The 17,722-nt window shown below is 53.5% G+C and overlaps 1 protein-coding gene across 2 annotated transcripts in view; it reads left to right on the top strand.

Annotated features, from left to right (window-relative positions):
- Positions 1-3,846: 3,846 nt before the first annotated feature.
- Positions 3,847-17,722, top strand: part of CYTH1 (cytohesin 1) — a 40,699-nt gene continuing 26,823 nt past the window's right edge. Inside the window, exon 1 of one of the 2 annotated variants that reach the window (XM_011223856.3) lies at positions 3,847-4,270. In XM_011223856.3, the coding sequence (XP_011222158.1) occupies positions 4,243-4,270 (28 nt within the window). In that variant the 5' untranslated portion in view covers positions 3,847-4,242. Of the gene's footprint in view, positions 4,271-14,120; positions 14,489-17,722 lie in introns of those variants that run through there. The other variant, XM_019798788.2, reaches the window with a different exon arrangement.

Raw genomic sequence — 17,722 nt, 5'->3', positions numbered from 1 at the left:
TCTTAACAGTCACCAGAAAAGATGAGGGTGGGGTGAAGGATTAAGGCTATTTAAGCTATTTTATTAATTGAAAACATAAAATGTCTTGAGTCAAAACACCTGCCATCCAGGCGCCCGTATGTGTGATTTTACTATGAGTAGCTCTAGTGTTGTCTTCCACTCTGTTGGTTTAATGCTGATCGTGGCGCCTGAGCCAGTCTCTCCGCCTCCTGTCCCCTCCTCCGATGGCTCTGAGGCCTGGGTGACCATCCTGCTTTTGTAGTATGCCGTTGTTCTTCTAGGGACTTCACAGTGTCCTTTGAACTTGGGCACGGCGGCCATTGAAAGAGCTGTGTTACAATCCTACGCACTCTCTTTGGGATTGAGGCTGTAGCTGTGCCTGCCGAGAGGCTGGTAATTTGTTTCCGTTCGCCCAGGAAGGCCCAGTGTGTGCCTGTTGGCCGACGTGATGATAAGTAGCACCCACTTGCGACCTGACAAACATCCCAAGACCTGGGTGATAAGTGTTGAAGTCACTTGCCTGTGAGTGAGTCAGACAGGTAATTTGGTGCTTTGGTAGTTAAACTTCTATTTTAAGGAACTGCAGACCTGGCTCTTCCTCACTGCTTCCTTTTCTAACAGCGTTACCTGTTGCACTAGCGTTGGGAGAGCGGTAATCACACAGAAGGCGGGGTGGCGCCCGCCCGCCGTGCTCCCGGCAGCTCACACAACTGGGACAGGAACCTGGCCTGACGGGGGCCCGCTCTCCCCACCCAGGGGTGATAGATATGTGGGAGCCATGGAGAATCCCTCGTGTGAGACGTGAACTGGGCCGCGTGGCCATGAGTACCGCGGTGAGGAGTGGGCCGGGGCTGAGAGTTGCAGGGTCCAGAGCCGCAGGGCAGGACGGGCGGGGAGGCTGAGGCGTGCCCTGCGCTGTGCGGTGGGGACCCTGTCGGCAGCCTGCCACCTGGAAGATGCTGTCTGCCTCCTTCTGCCTGCCCAGGCCAGAGGGCTTGGCCATCCTTGACTTCTTTCACATGCATGAGGACTCCATCGGCAAGTGCTTGGCAGTGCCTTAGAAGTAAACAGAACAGGAATCTGATCACTGTCGGCGTAAGCCGCCATCATCTCTCACCCGGATGAAGCTTCTGGCCTTGCTGCCCTGCGTCTTTTGTCAGCCAGCAGCCGGAGGGCTCTCATCACGAAGGAGGTCAGGTACTCCACTCTGTTCCAGCCCCGGCAGTGGCTCCCCATCTCACCCGTGGTGGAAGCCAGCCCTTAAAATAGCCAGCGAGGCCCTCGACAGCCCTCCCCCCCACCCCCGCTGCCATCCCCTCCTGCTGCCGTTGGCTCTGCCGCAGCTGCCCCGGCCAGGAGCAGCCAGCCAGCCCCGACCACGTGCCCCCCCCAGCCCCACGTGGCATTTCTCTTCGAGCATATTTTGCTCGTGTATTTTGCTCCTCGTTGCCTTGCCCTCCGCAGCTCCCAGTAGAGTAATAGTGGCGTGAGGGTGGGTGCCGTGGTCCTCTGGTGCATCTCTGGTCCCCACACTCTGTGGGATACCCACACTGCATGCTCAGCGAATGCTGAGAGAAGCCAATGGAGGAAGCGATTACAGACCTGCTTATAAGACACAGAAACTTCTGTAAGGCAAAGATAACACACGTGCTGATAAAAACTAGTGACAGGTTGTGAGAAAAGGTGACAACATTTAATACAATGAATTCGTAATCTGCAAACCAATAAGGAAAAAGAACCAATAGGAAAGTGGGTAAAGGATATGAATAAGCACTTCATAAAAGAGGAAATACCACAAACTTTTTGAAAGAAGCATCCGCACCACCAGTCATCAGGTCAGTGTAGACTGTAGCCACCATTTTTCGCTGCTCAGACTCACGGAAATGAAGTTTGTCCTGTCAGGGAGGTGGCAGACCTGGGCAGTGTCTGTGAAGGGGGTACGTGTCCGTGCTCAGTGGCCAGGTGGACCTGCCTTTGGGCACCTATTCCAGAGAGGCACCCTACTGCCTGACAGTAGGTGGAAAGTAGAAGTGACCTGACCTCTTAAAAGCTGGGATTAGCATCAGAGACCAGCCCTGGCACCAGGGGGTAGAAATGATGATTTGGGAATAATCAAACTTAGATTTTGAAATGGGGCTGGATGGGACTTGGCCTGGCACTCGTTACAGAAGGATACGCAAAGGAGAAAGCATTAACTCTGATTTTTTTTTTAAGATTTTATTTATTTATTTGACAGAGATAGAGACAGCCAGCGAGAGAGGGAACACAAGCAGGGGGAGTGGGAGGAGGAAGAAGCAGGCTCATAGCGGAGGAGCCTGATGTGGGGCTCGATCCCATAACACCGGGATCATGCCCTGAGCCAAAGGCAGACGCTTAATGACTGAGCCACCCAGGCGCCCCTCTGATTTTGAAATACTAAACTAAAGGTAAGAAGTTGGGTTTCTGTCAGTTGACTCTGCAAAACAGAGTGGTTTTTAAAAGTATGTTTGCCTATTTATTTATTATTAGGCCAGAAGGGAAACTGTGGGCTGAGGCCACTGCCCTTGAGGCATCTGTGGCCACGTCCAGAGCGTGGCTGGAAGCCTCACGCTGGTGTCTTGCTGTAGAGACGTGTGCATTTTACCCGCCGGCCCGGCCTCAGGACGGCAGGCCCAGGTCTCCTGCACACCTCCTGTGGGGAGGGGCCTGCACAACCAGGACCAGTTGGGGGGAGTGGGGAGGGGGTCCAGTGGGAGAACCAGCTAGGGCGTGGGCCCTGCGTCCAGACTCCTTGGTTCAATGCCAGGTTTCAGACTTGGGGCAAGCCCTGTGACCCCTCTGGGCCTCCCTTTCCCCTCCCATGAATCGGGGCCAAAGAGAACCCCTCACAGGGCGCTCCCGGGATTAGGTGAGTCAGCCATGGGCACAAAGCGAGCACCTGGAAAATGTGACCTACAGCAATGATGCCCTAGGCACATGTTGTTTTATTTGTCACTTGTGAGGAGGAGCGACTGAGGCGGGGACCTTGTAGTCCCTCCCAGGAACACATGGAGGCTGGAGCTGCAGCCGGCAGCTCTGCTCTGAGAACGTTGGTTCCGGGGACGATCAGAGATGCCCCAGAGTGTGTGCACATGGGTGTTGAGATTGGCAGGAGAACTTGAAACCGCTTAAAAGTCCTACAGCAGGGGTTGGTTAGATACTCGGTCTGTAGCATGGATGATAAAAAATGTGATCAGCCTCCATTTACAGTCATGGAAAAATGTTTGTCGTAAGTGAAGAATGGTTGGTTATAAAAAGCATATAAAATATCCAGGTTTTGTTTATGTGTTTCTCTATAGATATGTATTTATTTCTCTCTATGTACCTATCTCTTGAGATAGCATAAATACATCTTGAGAGAGAGAAATACATCTCTGTTATATATTATATGACATGATTGTTATAGGGATCACAATAAGATAGGAAATACATGGAGATCAAAGGTACATTTGTAAATATGTGTATACACAGAGCGCGAGGCAGAAACAGAATGAGAGTGTAATACATAGAACAGAAATCTGGAAGAATATTAATAATGTGTACCAAAATTTCATCAGTGGTTATCCCTGGGTGTTGGGGTTAAGGCTTTTCCTCCCATTACTTGTTAATCTGATTTCAACAACAGTCATGTGTCGCCGTGACTATAATAAGAGTATGTGGAAACAAACAGTTTGGTACAATGCAGTAGAAAATAGAATGGAGATAAAACTGAACTTATATTGGAAATGTTGCCCTTGGACTTTTTGTCCCTCTCAAATCTGCCTTCCCCTTTTAGCCTGTGACCTCACAGCATACCATAACGATTGCGATCTCTTAGTCATTGTCGTCGGAAGTGTGCTCTTACCTCCTTGTGAGCCCTGGGACTTTACGTGATTCTGTTCTAAGAAAGTGCTCACAAAGTGGAGAGAGAAAGGACAGCCAGCTCTGTCCGGGTCTGGCTGAATCCAAGGAAGACTGCAGGTGCCGCCACCGACCCCTCGGACTGGAGCCTAGGGCTTCCAGGGAGGAGGCGGTTAACTACTCGGAGCTCCAGGAACTGGGTGGTGGCTGTGACGAGGCTCATTGGTTCCCCCGGCCCGGAAGGAGCGCTGAGCTGTCCGGGTGGCAGAGGGCCCACAGGTATTCCTGGCCCCACCCGGCCCCCCCGCACGGGGAAACTTTGTGCAGTTCTCCTTTGAAGAATAACATCCAGCAGCCTTCGGGGTCCTGCTGTGAGGGGAAGAGATGGTCCTTCAAACTGCGGAGGAGGACGGTGAGTCCCAGTCCCGCCTGGGTGTTTGGAGCGGGGGTTGCGGCGCTCTTGATCCATACGTGACCTCCTGTGATGACAGTTTTACTGCCTTTCGGGGAGGAGCCGCCACCCCTCTCTGGCTTTTCTCTCACTGTTCTCAGGAGAATGGGGAGTGCGTTCGTGGTTCGGGAGCCGAGGCTTGTGTGTGCCTGCGTGTAACTCAGTGTGTTTTTAAACCAAAGAAGTGCCCCTCCCCCGCCCCAGCCCCAGTCTCGGCTTTTCAGTAGCCATCACCCTGCGAAGAGCCAGCGTCCTCAGTGATGTATCTGCTTCCTGACTGTGAGTACAGTCCGCCGGGAGCTCTGGGGGGTCGCACGCCCCCAGAGTGAGTGTGACGGTGAGAAGTGCGGCCGTCAGAGCCCAGGCTGGCAGCATCACCGAGGCATCCATCTTTATGAAATGAGTCGGAGGGAATGCGCAGAGTTAATGTGACCTTCCTCTTTCGGTGTTGGTAAAGACGGTGGGGGGGGCGTGGTGTCTATAAACTTCCTTCACCCTCTCCGTACCCACACGGCACACAGTGAAGCTCTGAGAGAAGGGCTGACAGACTGGGGGCTTATAAACCCCTGCGGGCCCTGGAAGAAAACAGTGGGAGCGCCCCTGAGTTGGGGCTCCGAGACTCTTGAGTCCTGGGAGTTTCGCACATGGACGTGTGTATATTTTGTGAGGTCTGCACTAGATGGCGATGTTTTTAATGCTGTGAGACGACGCAGCGAACTGTCCTGCTTCGCAGTTAGTGATGAATGATAGGAGTGAGTTGAAATAAGTATTACACTGTATTTCAGATAGATCTTGGGAAAATTATAACAAGTTTTGGGGGGACGTTTTGTGCTTTTCCTTATGTGGTTCACTATAAAATACACTTTCAAGTTTCACCTCTAAGTGCAGCTTATCTTGGACGGTATCTATGGGGTGACTTGGATAATACTACTCTGCATGGGGGAGGGGCAGCAGAGAGAGGCGGTTCTGCGTTAGCCTTGAACATGTGGGAGGTGTATCTGCCAGGTGAGTCCACAGTCGCCAGGGTCTCTCGTGGGAAAGGAAATACTTTGGAGCAGAGGAAGAGGACGCTTTACTGATGATTCAGGACAGTAGGTGTGAGCCTGGCCCAGGCAGACCGTGACCCCTGCTCACCGTGCCGCGTGTTCCCCCTTGCGTGCTGCTGCTCCTTCCCCGGGGAGCCTGGCCTCAGACCCACAGGAGGCCCCGCTGAAGAGTCACTTGGGAGGCTGACTCAGGGGGTCCTGTGTCATCGGTCCAGCTGTCTTGGGGGCCCTGGCATCCCACCTGCAGCGCTCACTGGGTGCAGCGAGAGTGGGGCGCCATCTTGGGGCTGGGGACTCAGAGCTCGGAGTTCAGAGACCGGATTCCCCGGGCAGCTTTGCTTGGAATGAGTCACCTTCAGGAACTGCCGACCGCTCTCATTTCCCTCACCCCTCCCAGGAGTGCTTTGTCCTGTCATCTGTTTGGGACTAGGGAGGTCAGCGTTGCCCTTTTAACTGCCGCTGAAACAGATCCCGTAGGGATCACGATGAGAAGCAGAAATGGCACTCAGGCAGGCGTAAAAGTGAAGGGAGCAAATGGACTTGGCTCTGGCAGGTTTCCAAGGTCCCAGGGCAGAGAGGTGAGTGTCAGCGTTCCGTTCCTCACAGAGCCGCCCTTCCTAGGTCCGCAGAACCCGAAGAGCACGACTAGGAAAGGGTAAGTGAGGGTTGTTGAAAATGTCTCTAAAGAAGGGAGCTCTTTTCCTGCTGCACTAATCTCAGATCATAACCTGGAAATTACAGATGCTTTTTGCCTCTGCCCTTGTGTGGTGCCTGCGCTCCTCGGTTTCCATTCCAGTGTTGCGCAGGTGTAAGTGAGAAGCAAGCAGTGTCTTCGCCACCGGAGGCTGGTTTCCAGCAACTTTGATCTTTTCAGTGCTGAGTCCCCCTTGATTCGCCCTTGAACCTTTTCTTTGGGCTGGAACCCAAGCTCCCTGGCGTGTGGAACACGAGGCCCTCGCAAGCTGATGCTGGGCTCTCTTTCGGGTGCTGGCCCAGTCCTGATGTGTCCTAGGCCCTGGCCCCCAGGTGTGCTCCCTGTCACCAGGCACCCGGCCACTTCCCTGACCCCCAGGTGTGCTCTCTGTCCCCCAGGTGTGCTCCCTGTCCCCAGGCATCCGGCCACTTTCCTGACCCCCAGGTGTGCTCCCTGTCCCCCAGGTGTGCTCCCTGTCCCCAGGCACCCGGCCACTTCCCTGACCCCCAGGTGTGTTCCCTGTCCCCCAGGTATGCTCCCTGTCCCCAGGCACCCAGGCGCTTCCTCCCCTTGCTTGGTATGTGCATCCACATTGGTCTCTGCTTCTCCATTTGGGGCATCCATTTGTCCTTCCAAGTCCTGGCTCAGAGGCTTGACCTGTCTGAGACTCTTGGTGTCCCCAGGTGTCCCCGAGTGTCAGGGGTGCACGGCCCCAATGGCCACCGGTGCAACAGCTCCAGGCCCGTGTGCCTCCCCCTCTGGCCTTGGTGTTCTCTGCAGGGCAGGGGCTAGAGCTGTTAAAATCTGAGCTCTGAGCACAGGGTGGGCATAGGCAGGTGCTCAGTAAACACTGAGCTGACGTGAGTTTGATTATCCCAGAATAGAAAATAAAGAGTTAAGGACTCAGCCAGTGAGTTTGAATGGGGCTCTGTTAGTAGAGTGTTTCTACTTACTGAGTCCTACCTCATCTATAAAACTGGAAGTAACGGTGCCTTGTTCATTGTCAGGAAATATGCAGAGTTCGTGGCTGGACTTTGTTGTCTAGTTCAAATAAAAATGGAAACAAAAAAGAAACATTTTAAGCTGTGAGATTCTATGTGAGTGTAAAAATCCTATTATTTATAGGAAGATGTGTGGGATAGAATTAAGTAGAGTGCCTCTCCACTAGGATACTGGATTCTCAGGTGACCACTAAACTACGACCCCTGCCGCTGACTTACCGCCTCATCCCATCCTCTTAGCGCATCCCCGTGATTGTGCCGGACTTGTGTTGGACAAACCACTTAGCGTGAGGCGTGCAGGAAGAGGGCAAGCTGAAGTGCCGTAACTAGAAATTAATATTCCCGCAGATATTTCTCGCCCCCTTCCTTGTGGGTTGAGTTTGTGTTTTGCAGAGTCGCAGTACCGTCTTTATGTTGAAGCAGGAGCGCTCCCCAGCAGACCTGCATTGCCATCTCCTGTGACAGGTGTTGAAGGGGGACGTGCTCTGGTCTGAATGTCACAGGCCCTCCTGTGAGCACACCAGACATGAATGCTCACAGTGTCGTCATAAGAGGTTGAGAACCGCCCTTCCCTTTTTTTACGAAGGTGAGCAGAAATGAGGCTTGGGTTCTGCTCCTCTGATGAAGCGGACCTGTCTCTGTTGCCTGAGCCTTTCTGTGCCTTCCGAGGTCTCGACCTCTTGCAGAGTACCAAAGCACAGGCCTGGCCGCCGGCGTTCAGGCCTCAAGTCCAGCAGACGGGTGGGATGATCTTAGGAGCCAGCACTGATAGGAAGAAAAGGCAGGTATTGGGGGTCTTGGCAGGCCCTTATCAGCACACAGAGTGGTCAGTGGAGGCGAGGACAAGGCCTGGGAAGCGGGAGATGTTCCAGTTGTCAACAACCCTCTCTGTGGTTCTGGAAGGTTCACCGAAGTATGTTTGTGGTGGGGGCTTTGACCCTGCATTCGGTTTGCTTCTGGTTGAAGGACGGAGGGCTAGACCTTCTGGAAATGTTTTAAAGTATCAGATTCTCACTTTCTCCATGCATTTGGACAACCGTCCAAAGGCAGTGGGACTAGATTCGTATCGTTCTCCCCTCTGCTCCTCGTCTGTTTGTCGTCCACTTGGCTGAGATTTCCTTGTTAGAAACAGATTCTTGTAGCTGCTGGGGGCCTCTCCTGTTTGCCCCTTGAGGAGCTGCAGCTGGGACAGTCCTTAAACGCAGTGTGGTCTTGGACTCGGGCAGCCTCGGAAGGGACCGGGTCTAGCCCAGTCACCTCTGCCGGCGAGCAGTGTCACTGCGGCTCCCGGAGGGACATTACACTCGGCCGGGAGCTCACGTTCAAGAGCACTGCTAGGGCACGGTGAGCTCATGACCTCCTGTGCGCGTCTCCCGAGGACGTGCGGAGCCTGGCCCCGTAGACGCGGGTGACACGCTGGGGGAAGTGGAGACAGGCGGGTCAGCTGTGCTGGGGGCCAGCACTCACCCCAGTACACCCCCCACCACTTCCTTAAGAAAAGAACCCATTCCTTACTGCACAGCACAGTCATGAAAGCTCCCGCTTCTGACCTGAGAAGGAGCCAGTAAATTTCCTTTCCTAGTCAGTGGCTTTTCTGCATCTCCTTTCTTTCTGGTGTCAGAAATTCAGGGTGCTGATGCGTAGACTTTAGGCGGAGTCCCCCGTCTAAACCACGGCCGAATGGCATAGTTACAGCGGGCGCTAAGAAGGCCTTAGAGCGGAATCCCAGTGTGCTCTTTCCACAAAAGAGATGTTTAGGCATCAGTCTGAGCAAATATTTTGGGGTAAATGGCTGGTGGCATTTCCATATTTTCTCTGAATAGAAACATCAGTGTAAAACGGTGCCTTAGGGACACCTGGGCTGCTCAGTTGGTAAAGCGTCTGCCTTCAGCTGAGGTCATGATCCCAGGGTCCCGGGATGGAGTCCCGAGTTGGGCTTCTTGCTCAGTGGGGGAGCCTGCTTCTCCCTCTGCCCCTCCCCTCCGCTCGTGCTCTCTCTCTCTCTCTCTCTCTCTCTCATTCTGACTAAAAAAAAAATAAAATCTTAAAAACAAAAAACAAAAAGACAAAAAAAAAATGTTGCCGTAGATGGTGGATCCCGCTATGCGGAGAGGCAGACCGTGAGGCGTCCCTGCCCCCCGTCCCTGAGGAGGGGCCGCGTCCAGCCTCAGGTGTGTCCCTAGCAGAGTCTGTGCGTGCACCTGCTGTTCCGTGGTTGCCCGTCACGCCGAGTATGTCTTCGAGAATTTCCTAGATGATCACTCACAGATCAGCTCCTTCTTTCTTGTGACCACATAGTGTTTTAAGTAGTTCTTAACTTTGGCAGTTTCCCGAGGATGTCGGTTGGGTCAATTCTTAAATGGAAGTTCTGAATGGAAAGGTAAGTGGCTTTTGAGCTTTGGTGCGGCAGAAAGGTGGTGCCGGGTTACACGCCCCTGGCCGCCCGTGTGCCCCCACGCCCTCGTCAGGGTCCCCCGACTGCTGGAGAGCAGTATGGTCTTCGTGTTCTGATTGGCACGTTTTGCATACTTGCCATCCTGGCTCTTTACCTTCAGCGGCTCGGGCTTCACTCTCCACTCAGAAGCTTTTCATTTTGGGGCGCCTGGGTGGCTCAGTCGTTAAGCGTCTGCCTTCGGCTGGGGGCGTGATCCCACGGTCCTGGGATCGAGCCCCGCATCGGGCTCCCTGGTCTGCTGGGAGCCTGCGTCTTCCTCTCCCACTCCACCTGCTTGTGTTCCCTCTCTCACTGGCTGTCTCTCTCTCTGTTAAATAAATAAAATCTTTAAAAAAAAATGCTTTTCATTTTAACGCAGGAAACACGGTCTCCAAGACCATGACCACAGTCCTCCATGCTTTATTCTAGACTTTGATGGTTTCTTTCTCTACATTAAAATCTGTGGTTCAGCCAGAATTTATGTTGATATAAATAAGGTAGGCCTTCAGCTTCGTCTTCCCCCAAGTGGCTGGCTGGCTTATTGCCCCACCACCGTGGGCTGAAAACCCCACTTTTCTTTATATTTATGTGTTTTTTCTTCCTGAGACCGTGTGAGCTGAGGCGCTGCCAGGTGGGTCAGCGTCTCTCGAGTGTCCCTCGTGCTGTCTCCTGTCACCAAGCCTCGTGCGTCCATCTCCAGGGCGACTCCCGTATGTCACCTCGTTTCTCCTTCATACTTCTCTGGACTACTATATGAACTTTTTCATAAGGACTTTATTATTACTTTATTTGTATCATTTCTGTGAAAATCTTGTTGGTGATGTAAGTAGTATTTTTAGGACCTGGGACATACACACTGAGGAGAGACCTCTCCTTGCTGGGGTCTTCCCGCCTCTGCTCAGGTCTCACCTTGTGTTCCTGGTGATTCTCTCCTGCCCGGTGTGAAAGGTGGGCCCTGCCACGTGCTGGCTCTGGGGGTTTGGGGGTAGAAGGGAATTTGTCCTGAGAAACCAATCACATCATACCCCCAGGATAACAGCCAAGAGGTGAGGATCTGTTTGTACTGGAGGGAGGCCACCAGAAACCTCCCTGGTGTCAGGAATTCACAGCCAAACCCACCAGCCCCTCATGGATCACATCACCTCCCAAGCTCATTTTGGAGAGGGAGGAGTGCCACCTGGGGTCTTGAAGGGGCACTGAGTTTTGTCCACTTCCTGCTGCCGCCTCACCGCTGTCCTCCCTGCAGCGCTGCTCCTGGCTCAGCCGCGCCCCCTGCAAAGGGCAGGAGGCGGAGAACCCCGAGAGCAGCCTCTCAGAACAGAATGCATACAGCCCTGGGCCTGCGCAGGCCCTGGGAGGGGCCCCGCCATCCCCGCGGCTGAGCCCTCTGTGCCTGCTCCAGCTTCGCCCTGTCCGTGAGCGACCGCCAGGACCTGCCGGGATGCAGAAGGTGGGCGCCCAGGCCGGTGCCTCCAGCCCCTCCTCAGCTTCTCTCAGACTTCAGAAAACCTTCTCTGGACCCCGGGCAGCTCCGGTAAGGGTCCGCGTCTGGTTCCGAGAGCCAGGAATGGAGTGTCAGGAATGGGGTACCACTGTTAAAGTTCTGTGCCTCAGTTGCCATGTGACAAGAAGGGGGAGATTGAGAACCAGGCTCTCTGCCCGTTGTGCATGCTGGTGCATGGGGCCATTGCCCAGGTCAGCTGGGGCTTGGCAGTGCCCCTGCTTAGGATTAGCACACTTGGGCCCTTGATGAATTGAAAGATCGGAATTTATCTCCACCTCAGAAGTTGTGGATCAAATAGAGTAAGTGCTGCAGACTCCCCCCGCACACTTGGGGAAGGGTCCCCGGGGCTGGTTCCGTGTGCCCCAGGCTTCACCGGAGGGAGGAGGGCAGGACGTGAGCTTTGCACAAGGGTGCTCTCGTGCCAGCTTGATGGTTGGAGCTGGGAGCCACTGGGAGGGGCAGGATCCAGAGGTCATCTTGTCAGAGTCAGAGGACACAGTGTGGCTCCAGCTTCTCCCCACCTTTCCAGAGTGTTCTCCCTTCTCCCCCATGCGACTGTCACTCTCCCCAGCCTCGAGTGCCCTCTCCTTCGTGGCTCCAACCTTCAGAGCAGGCTCCAGCCTCAGCTCCTTTGTGGAGCGTTCTGGCACGTGGCTGCCATGTTCACAGCACCTGTTGCCAGTGTCCTTGCACAGACCTGCCTGATTGTTTTTCCTTCGAAGGGAATAGTAACATGTAAGCTCTTTGGGGGCTGAAACCCTGTTTTACCATCTCTGTATCTTCTACAGTAACTAATAGGGTGCCTTGTTTATGGGTCGTACACTTTTTTGTTGTTGTTGTTAAGATTGTTGAATTAACAGTCTGAGAAAACCATTTTGAAAACTTTTGTTTTCCCTCTTGGTGGATTTCCTGAGATGACTAGGTCGCCTGTGAGCGGTCTTTGTCTTCGATCACTGTGATTTCATGAGCTTGACTATGGGGCTGTTTATTTTAGCATCTGTCGTCTTTTTACAGGAGGAGGGCCACGCAGCAGACTTTTTGTTGGTAGCTTTTCCCTCTAACTTCTTGTCTGTTCATGTCTTGGGTCATATCGTCTGTGCTAAGAATTGACTGTTGTGGGCTTTGCTTGCAGCTGCCTGCGGCCTGGATTCAAACTGAACCTTTGCCCAGGTTCCCACACTGCAGGTAAAGCCGCGCTGTGGATCCTCTGATTGCCCCGGTCGTTGTGGGTGTGGTGAAGCGAGGCGCAGTGAGCCTCGTGCGCGCTGACCGAGTCTTGCACGGGAGGTGAGAGGTCGGCACTCACCTGCGGGGATCTGTGAATCCCTGCTGTGTGTGTACTTGCATAAAACCCAGTAATGTTGCCTCAAAACGGGGGACGTAGCCCTGGTCAGACACTTGGGGTAGGAGATGTGACGGGACAGACCCCGGTAGGACAGCGCATCGCCGGATGGTGACCCCACGAGCAGACACACGGAGGCGGTGCGGCTTGAGGTGTTTAGGTGAGGGTCCGCACGTGTAAGCTGAGGGGGCGCCTGGCCGCTCTGGCCCGAGTCTCCCTGTGAGCGGGGGCTCTTGAGGAATGCTGAGGGTGAGCCCCTAAATACGAGAAGGAAGCGAAGAGAGGCTGGGAGTGAGCTCCCTCCCCCGGCGGGCAGGAGTGTGTCAGGTGGGGACTCACGGTCTACACCTCTGTTGAAAGCTGGTTTCCTTTTGCGTCTAAAGACAAGAATTCATACATAATTTTGCGGTTTATTTCTCATAGACGTGGTATGATTCTTATGGACGAGAACTGCCATTTTGACACAAAAATAAAACAGTTCACATTATGGCGGTTTCTTCAGAGACGTAGGCCGGGCCACAGCCACGGGCCAGGCTACAGAGTTGGGCTCTTTAGGTCAGGTCTGGTGAGCCTGTCCTGGTGACCAGGAATCCCCAGGGCATGGAACCCACGTTAGTATGGTGACGGGTGGGGTGGGGCCGGGCCTTGCAGGGGTGCCTCCTCTCAGCAGCTTCCTAAGGACCAAAGACTGGAAGTCAGGGGAGGGCGTGAGGAGTTCTCGTTTTCTCCTGTGTTGTTGATCTGGAGCGTGGTTTTTAAGCAGGGCGGTTTGGCTTCCAGGGGACATTGGCAGCGTCTAGACACGCTTTCGGTTCTCACCTCTGGAGGGGAGGTGGTGGGGGTGCCCGGGCATGCAGGGGGCAGCTCCACATCCTGCGTTGCCCAGGACCCGCCCGTGACGGAGAGTGACCCCACAGAAGGTCAGTGGTGCTGAGGTCAGAGAGCCCTGATCTGGTGTCGTGGCTTCTCTTCTCTTTGTCCTTTGCTTGTTTGGCACTTGTTTTTATTTATTTTTTTTTAATTTTTTTTTTTTACAGATTTTATTTATTTATTCGACAGAGATAGACACAGCCAGCGAGAGAGGGAACACAAGCAGGGGGAGTGGGAGAGGAAGAAGCAGGCTCATAGCAGAGGAGCCTGATGTGGGGCTCGAACCCAGAACGCTGGGATCACGCCCTGAGCCAAAGGCAGACGCTTAACCGCTGTGCCACCCAGACGCCCCGGCACTTGTTTTTAAAACCTGACGTCTCTTCCCTTACTGGTCAAAGGCAGCTGCCTCGTGTCATCTCGTGTTCTGGTCTAACATGGAATCCATGTCCTGGGGTCTGGGGGTCCAAGTCTGATGTCCCCGAGACCAACCTGCCGAGCTCCTCCTAACCGGAATGTACCGGAATGTGATGTTGCCACCTCCGGGGACCGAGTGGGAGGCCAGCCCTCTGCTAGAAAGGCCGGAGCACACCTGTGTGGAGACACTGGGCCTGGGGCCAGAGCACAGGGGCAGTCTGGTCAGCATCACCGCCTGCTTCTGGGGTGCAGAGCAAGAGGAGGGGGTGGCCAAGTGCTGAGTGTGACGGGACAGCCTCCCCTCCGTGGGTCGGCCCTGTCGTTTATCCACTCAGTAGCGCGAGGGCATCTAAAGGAGGGGTTAATAACATCCTCCCAGTGAAGCAGCCATCAGCCTTCTGCTTCTAGGGGGTAGAGAAAAGCAAGTGCAGCCTGCGAGCGAGCGGTACACCCCTCCCCCAGGAGGCCGCGTGGGGGGTAGTAGGAGGGGCCGGCTGTAATTGCATTCATGGAAATACGCCTGCGAGGAGCTGAGCTGAGCGGCACACACGCCAAGTGTCAGGCGGGCGGCAGCTCCGTGCGGCCATCTCTGTCCCCGCCAGCCCTCCCCACCAGGATCGGCTCCCTGTCCACCCTTGGTTTCCACTTGGCTTTTGTTTCCTCGCCGCCTCCTCTGGCCTGGCTGTGCCGGCACACATGCTGTGCTTGCTGCATCCCTCCAGCCACCTGGGGCTGTGGGAGCGCCCGGGAGCCTGGGACGGTGGGGTCGCGGGGCCGGCTCACCATGGCCTCTGAAGCGGAGAGCTGCCAGCTGCCCAGGCTTTGACAGCGGCTGCTGGGACACTGGGGCTGCAGGAGAGGGGACTCGCCTTGGGTAAGAGGCCGGGTGGATGGCGCGGAGCTCGTCGTGCGGAGCGGCATGCGGACTGTGCGGGTCTCGCTCCATTATGCTTTGCTGCCAGCCTCTCCACCCAGCAGCAAGCTGACGCGTGCCGCCGCTGTCTCTCTGCATGACTGCCTTGTGGTTTTGCATTCTGCTCTCTCCTCCTAGGGTTTTTCCACTGGCTTCTTGGGGTAGATGTTCAAATACTCAGTGTGGTTTCTTCTGGGCCTGAGGTTCAGGAGCAAGCTGATCACCCATTTTGGTGGCCCTGCTTTGGTGAGGTGAGAAATAGGACATCAGGAAGCAGAGGGACAGATGCGGGGCAATCCTCTCCCCTCTGGACCCACCCGTGAGTTTCTGTTTGACTCTGAGTACTTTGGAACCATTCCTGGGTATGGGTAGCCCTCTTTCCAGCAGTTTGCCCAGAAAAGGAGTTGGAATTGCACATTTCATTTGCTCCTAGGGGTCTACTCCAGCAATTAGAAGGACTGAGAATGTTTTAGTGTGCCAAAAAATGAAGGGTTTTACGAAGAGCTGGCATACAATTAGGGTTTAGGAACAGGTGAAGCGAGAGAGAACTGATTTCTTAAAACCCCCACCAAGCCCCTGTTCTGGACTTAAAGGGGTGTGGCCACACAGCTGTGCGGGCGGGTGGGGGGGGAGGGTGACTGCAGCTGGCACGGGTTATTCCTGGAGCCCCTTCCCTCAGGAAGAAGGGGGGCAAACTCAGATGAGTTGGTCTGTCTGGGGGTGGGGAATTCCCAGGCTTTCCCCGAGACCTGAGCACTCTGCATCTGTGTCGAGGAGGCCAGCGCGAGAAGCTAGTTCTCCCCTGTTGGGCTGGTTCCAGCTCTGCTTTCCGTTCCTGTGATTCTCTCAAAAACAGCTTTGGAAGTCTGAATGCCAGAAAGAATCCTGCTGCAAAACTCCAGCTGGATCAGATCTTATCACTGCCAGGCTTTACAAAAGGTGGAGAGGGATTTTGAACAATTGTTTCCTAGTTTTTACCTTTTACTGAAAGCAGATGTTAACTTTGTTTTTCTAAACCAAACTTTTAGGATACAATTGTATGTCTTCGTCCCTTTTACTACCTTGAAAGTTGACCTCATTTCCCCTTGGTTGGCTGGTTACTGCTGGAGTTCTAGGATTCATTAGATAAAATGTGTCAGTTCCCTTCCGTGTTTAAGGTAAGATGATAGAATACTTTGTGTTTTCTAAGACAGATTATGGGGCTGTTTGGGTTTTTTTTTTTTTTTAATAAAGCTTTTATTTTTAAGTAATCTCTATACCCAACGTGGGGCTCAAACTCACAACCCTGAGATCGTGAGTCACGTGCTCCCCTGTCAAAGCCAGCTGGGCGTCGGTGGGGCTGTTTAAACATGTCCTCTCATTTGAGAAGGGCTGTGATGATGACAGGCCCAGTGCAGTTGGGGCAGGGAGAGGTGGTGCCTGGCCCAAGGTCCCAGAACTACCTAAGCGAGGAAAGCCCCCAGCAAGTGTCCCCTCCCACCCCCAACCCCAGGTCGATTCTCCTCTGGACTAAGGAGGCTTGAGTCATTCGGGCAGTGGTTAGATGAGCCAGAGCCAAGACTGAGGTGGGAGCAGAGTTTTTCTTAAAGATGCAGAAAATGGTAACAAAATCATTAATGTAACTGTCCTTCCTCCTAAGGAGGAGACTGGGTGGCTTCTGTGTGGAAATAATTTAAACTGGAAGAGTAATGTTCGCATTGGCAGTTTGCTAGAAGGAGCCTCTGGCCTCTCTGTGTTGACTATCAGTTATGCGAGTTATGCGAGCCACGTGCTAATTTCACTCTTTCTGGTCCACGCTGTGTATGCAAATTCCTTTAAAATCTAGGCGAGGCCGCATGGGGGGCTCAGTCGGTTGAGTGTCCCACTCTTGGTTTCGGCTCAGGTCATGACATCAGGGTTATGAGATCAAGCCCTGCACTCAGCACGGAGTCTGTTTGAGACTCTCTCTCCCTCTGCTGCTCCTCCCACTCTCTCTCCCCCTCTCTTTCTAAAAATAAATCTTTTAAAAAGTAAAATGTCCTAGGCCATAAACTGGTGGTGAGACTTCATAAGTCAGTCGGGAGAGAGGAGTACCGTAAGCAGAAATCAGGAAGTCAGGATACTGCCATTAACTATTTGTATGTTTATTTTTAATTATGGTAAAATACATGCAAAATAAATTTTATCGTTCTAAGCGTATGGTTCAGGAGCGTTACGGATACTCACAGTGTTGTGCAACCGGTCTTCAGAAGTTTCCATCTTGTAGAACGGAAATTCCATCCCCAGTCAGCACCACCTCCCCAGCTCCCAGCCCCCAGCCCCTGGCAGCCTCCATCCTGCTCTCTGTCTCTCTGTTGCTCTGGGGACCTCACGGGAGTGGAACCCTCCAGCATGTGGCCTTTATGACTGGCTGATTTCACTGAGCATGCTGTCCTCAAGGTTCATCCGTGTTGTAGCAGGGGTCAGGATTTCCTGCCTTCTTGAGGTGGACTAGTACTGTGTTCAGTTTAGAAAGGATTACCAGGGTTTTGACTTAGTAGGAAGGAAAAGACACTAGTTTTCTAAAGTTGGCAGACTTTCTGTACGAAATGCCTATATGATCATGGGCACTGTTGGCTCCTGGGTGCCACCACGTTCCGGGCTTTGGTCCTGTCCGTGTGTACTGTCAGTCTTCTCTCCCTTGCCCTCTGGTTGTGCCAGCTGTCCTGAGGCCTGTCTCTTAATTTGAGGCTTTTGGCTTGCCTGGGTGGCTCAGTTGTTAAGCATCTGCCTTCGGCCCAGGGTGTGATCCCAGGGTCCTGGGATCGAGCCCCGCATCGGGCTCCCTGCTCCGCTGGGAGCCTGCTTCTCCCTCTCCCACTCCCCCTGCCTGTGTTCCCTCTCTCGCTGGCTGTCTCTCTCTCTGTCAAATAAATAAAATCTTTTAAAAAATAAATAAATACTAAATTTGAGGTTTTCATTGCAATATCTGAGTCATTATAGCTGTGTGTTTTCCGTGTCCTGTGTTGCCCTTTACCTGAGAGATGCTGTGCGTGTTGGTTGCGTTCTTATCCCTGTCGTAAAGATCTGACCCCAGGTAGTCCAATGTCAGCTTGGAATTGAGAGTTTTGTTAAAGTTTGCTAAATGTTGGTCTCCAACGCCTGAGTTCTTTCTAGCCTCTTGAATCTTTCTCATTGTAAGTCACTGGGATTTCCTGGGAGACCAGATGACTCACC

This window comes from Ailuropoda melanoleuca, chromosome 13 (genome assembly GCF_002007445.2).
Source record: "Ailuropoda melanoleuca isolate Jingjing chromosome 13, ASM200744v2, whole genome shotgun sequence".
NCBI lineage: Eukaryota > Metazoa > Chordata > Mammalia > Carnivora > Ursidae > Ailuropoda > Ailuropoda melanoleuca.
Note: the sequence above shows the minus strand (reverse complement) of the source record. Positions and strands in the feature narration are given on the sequence as shown.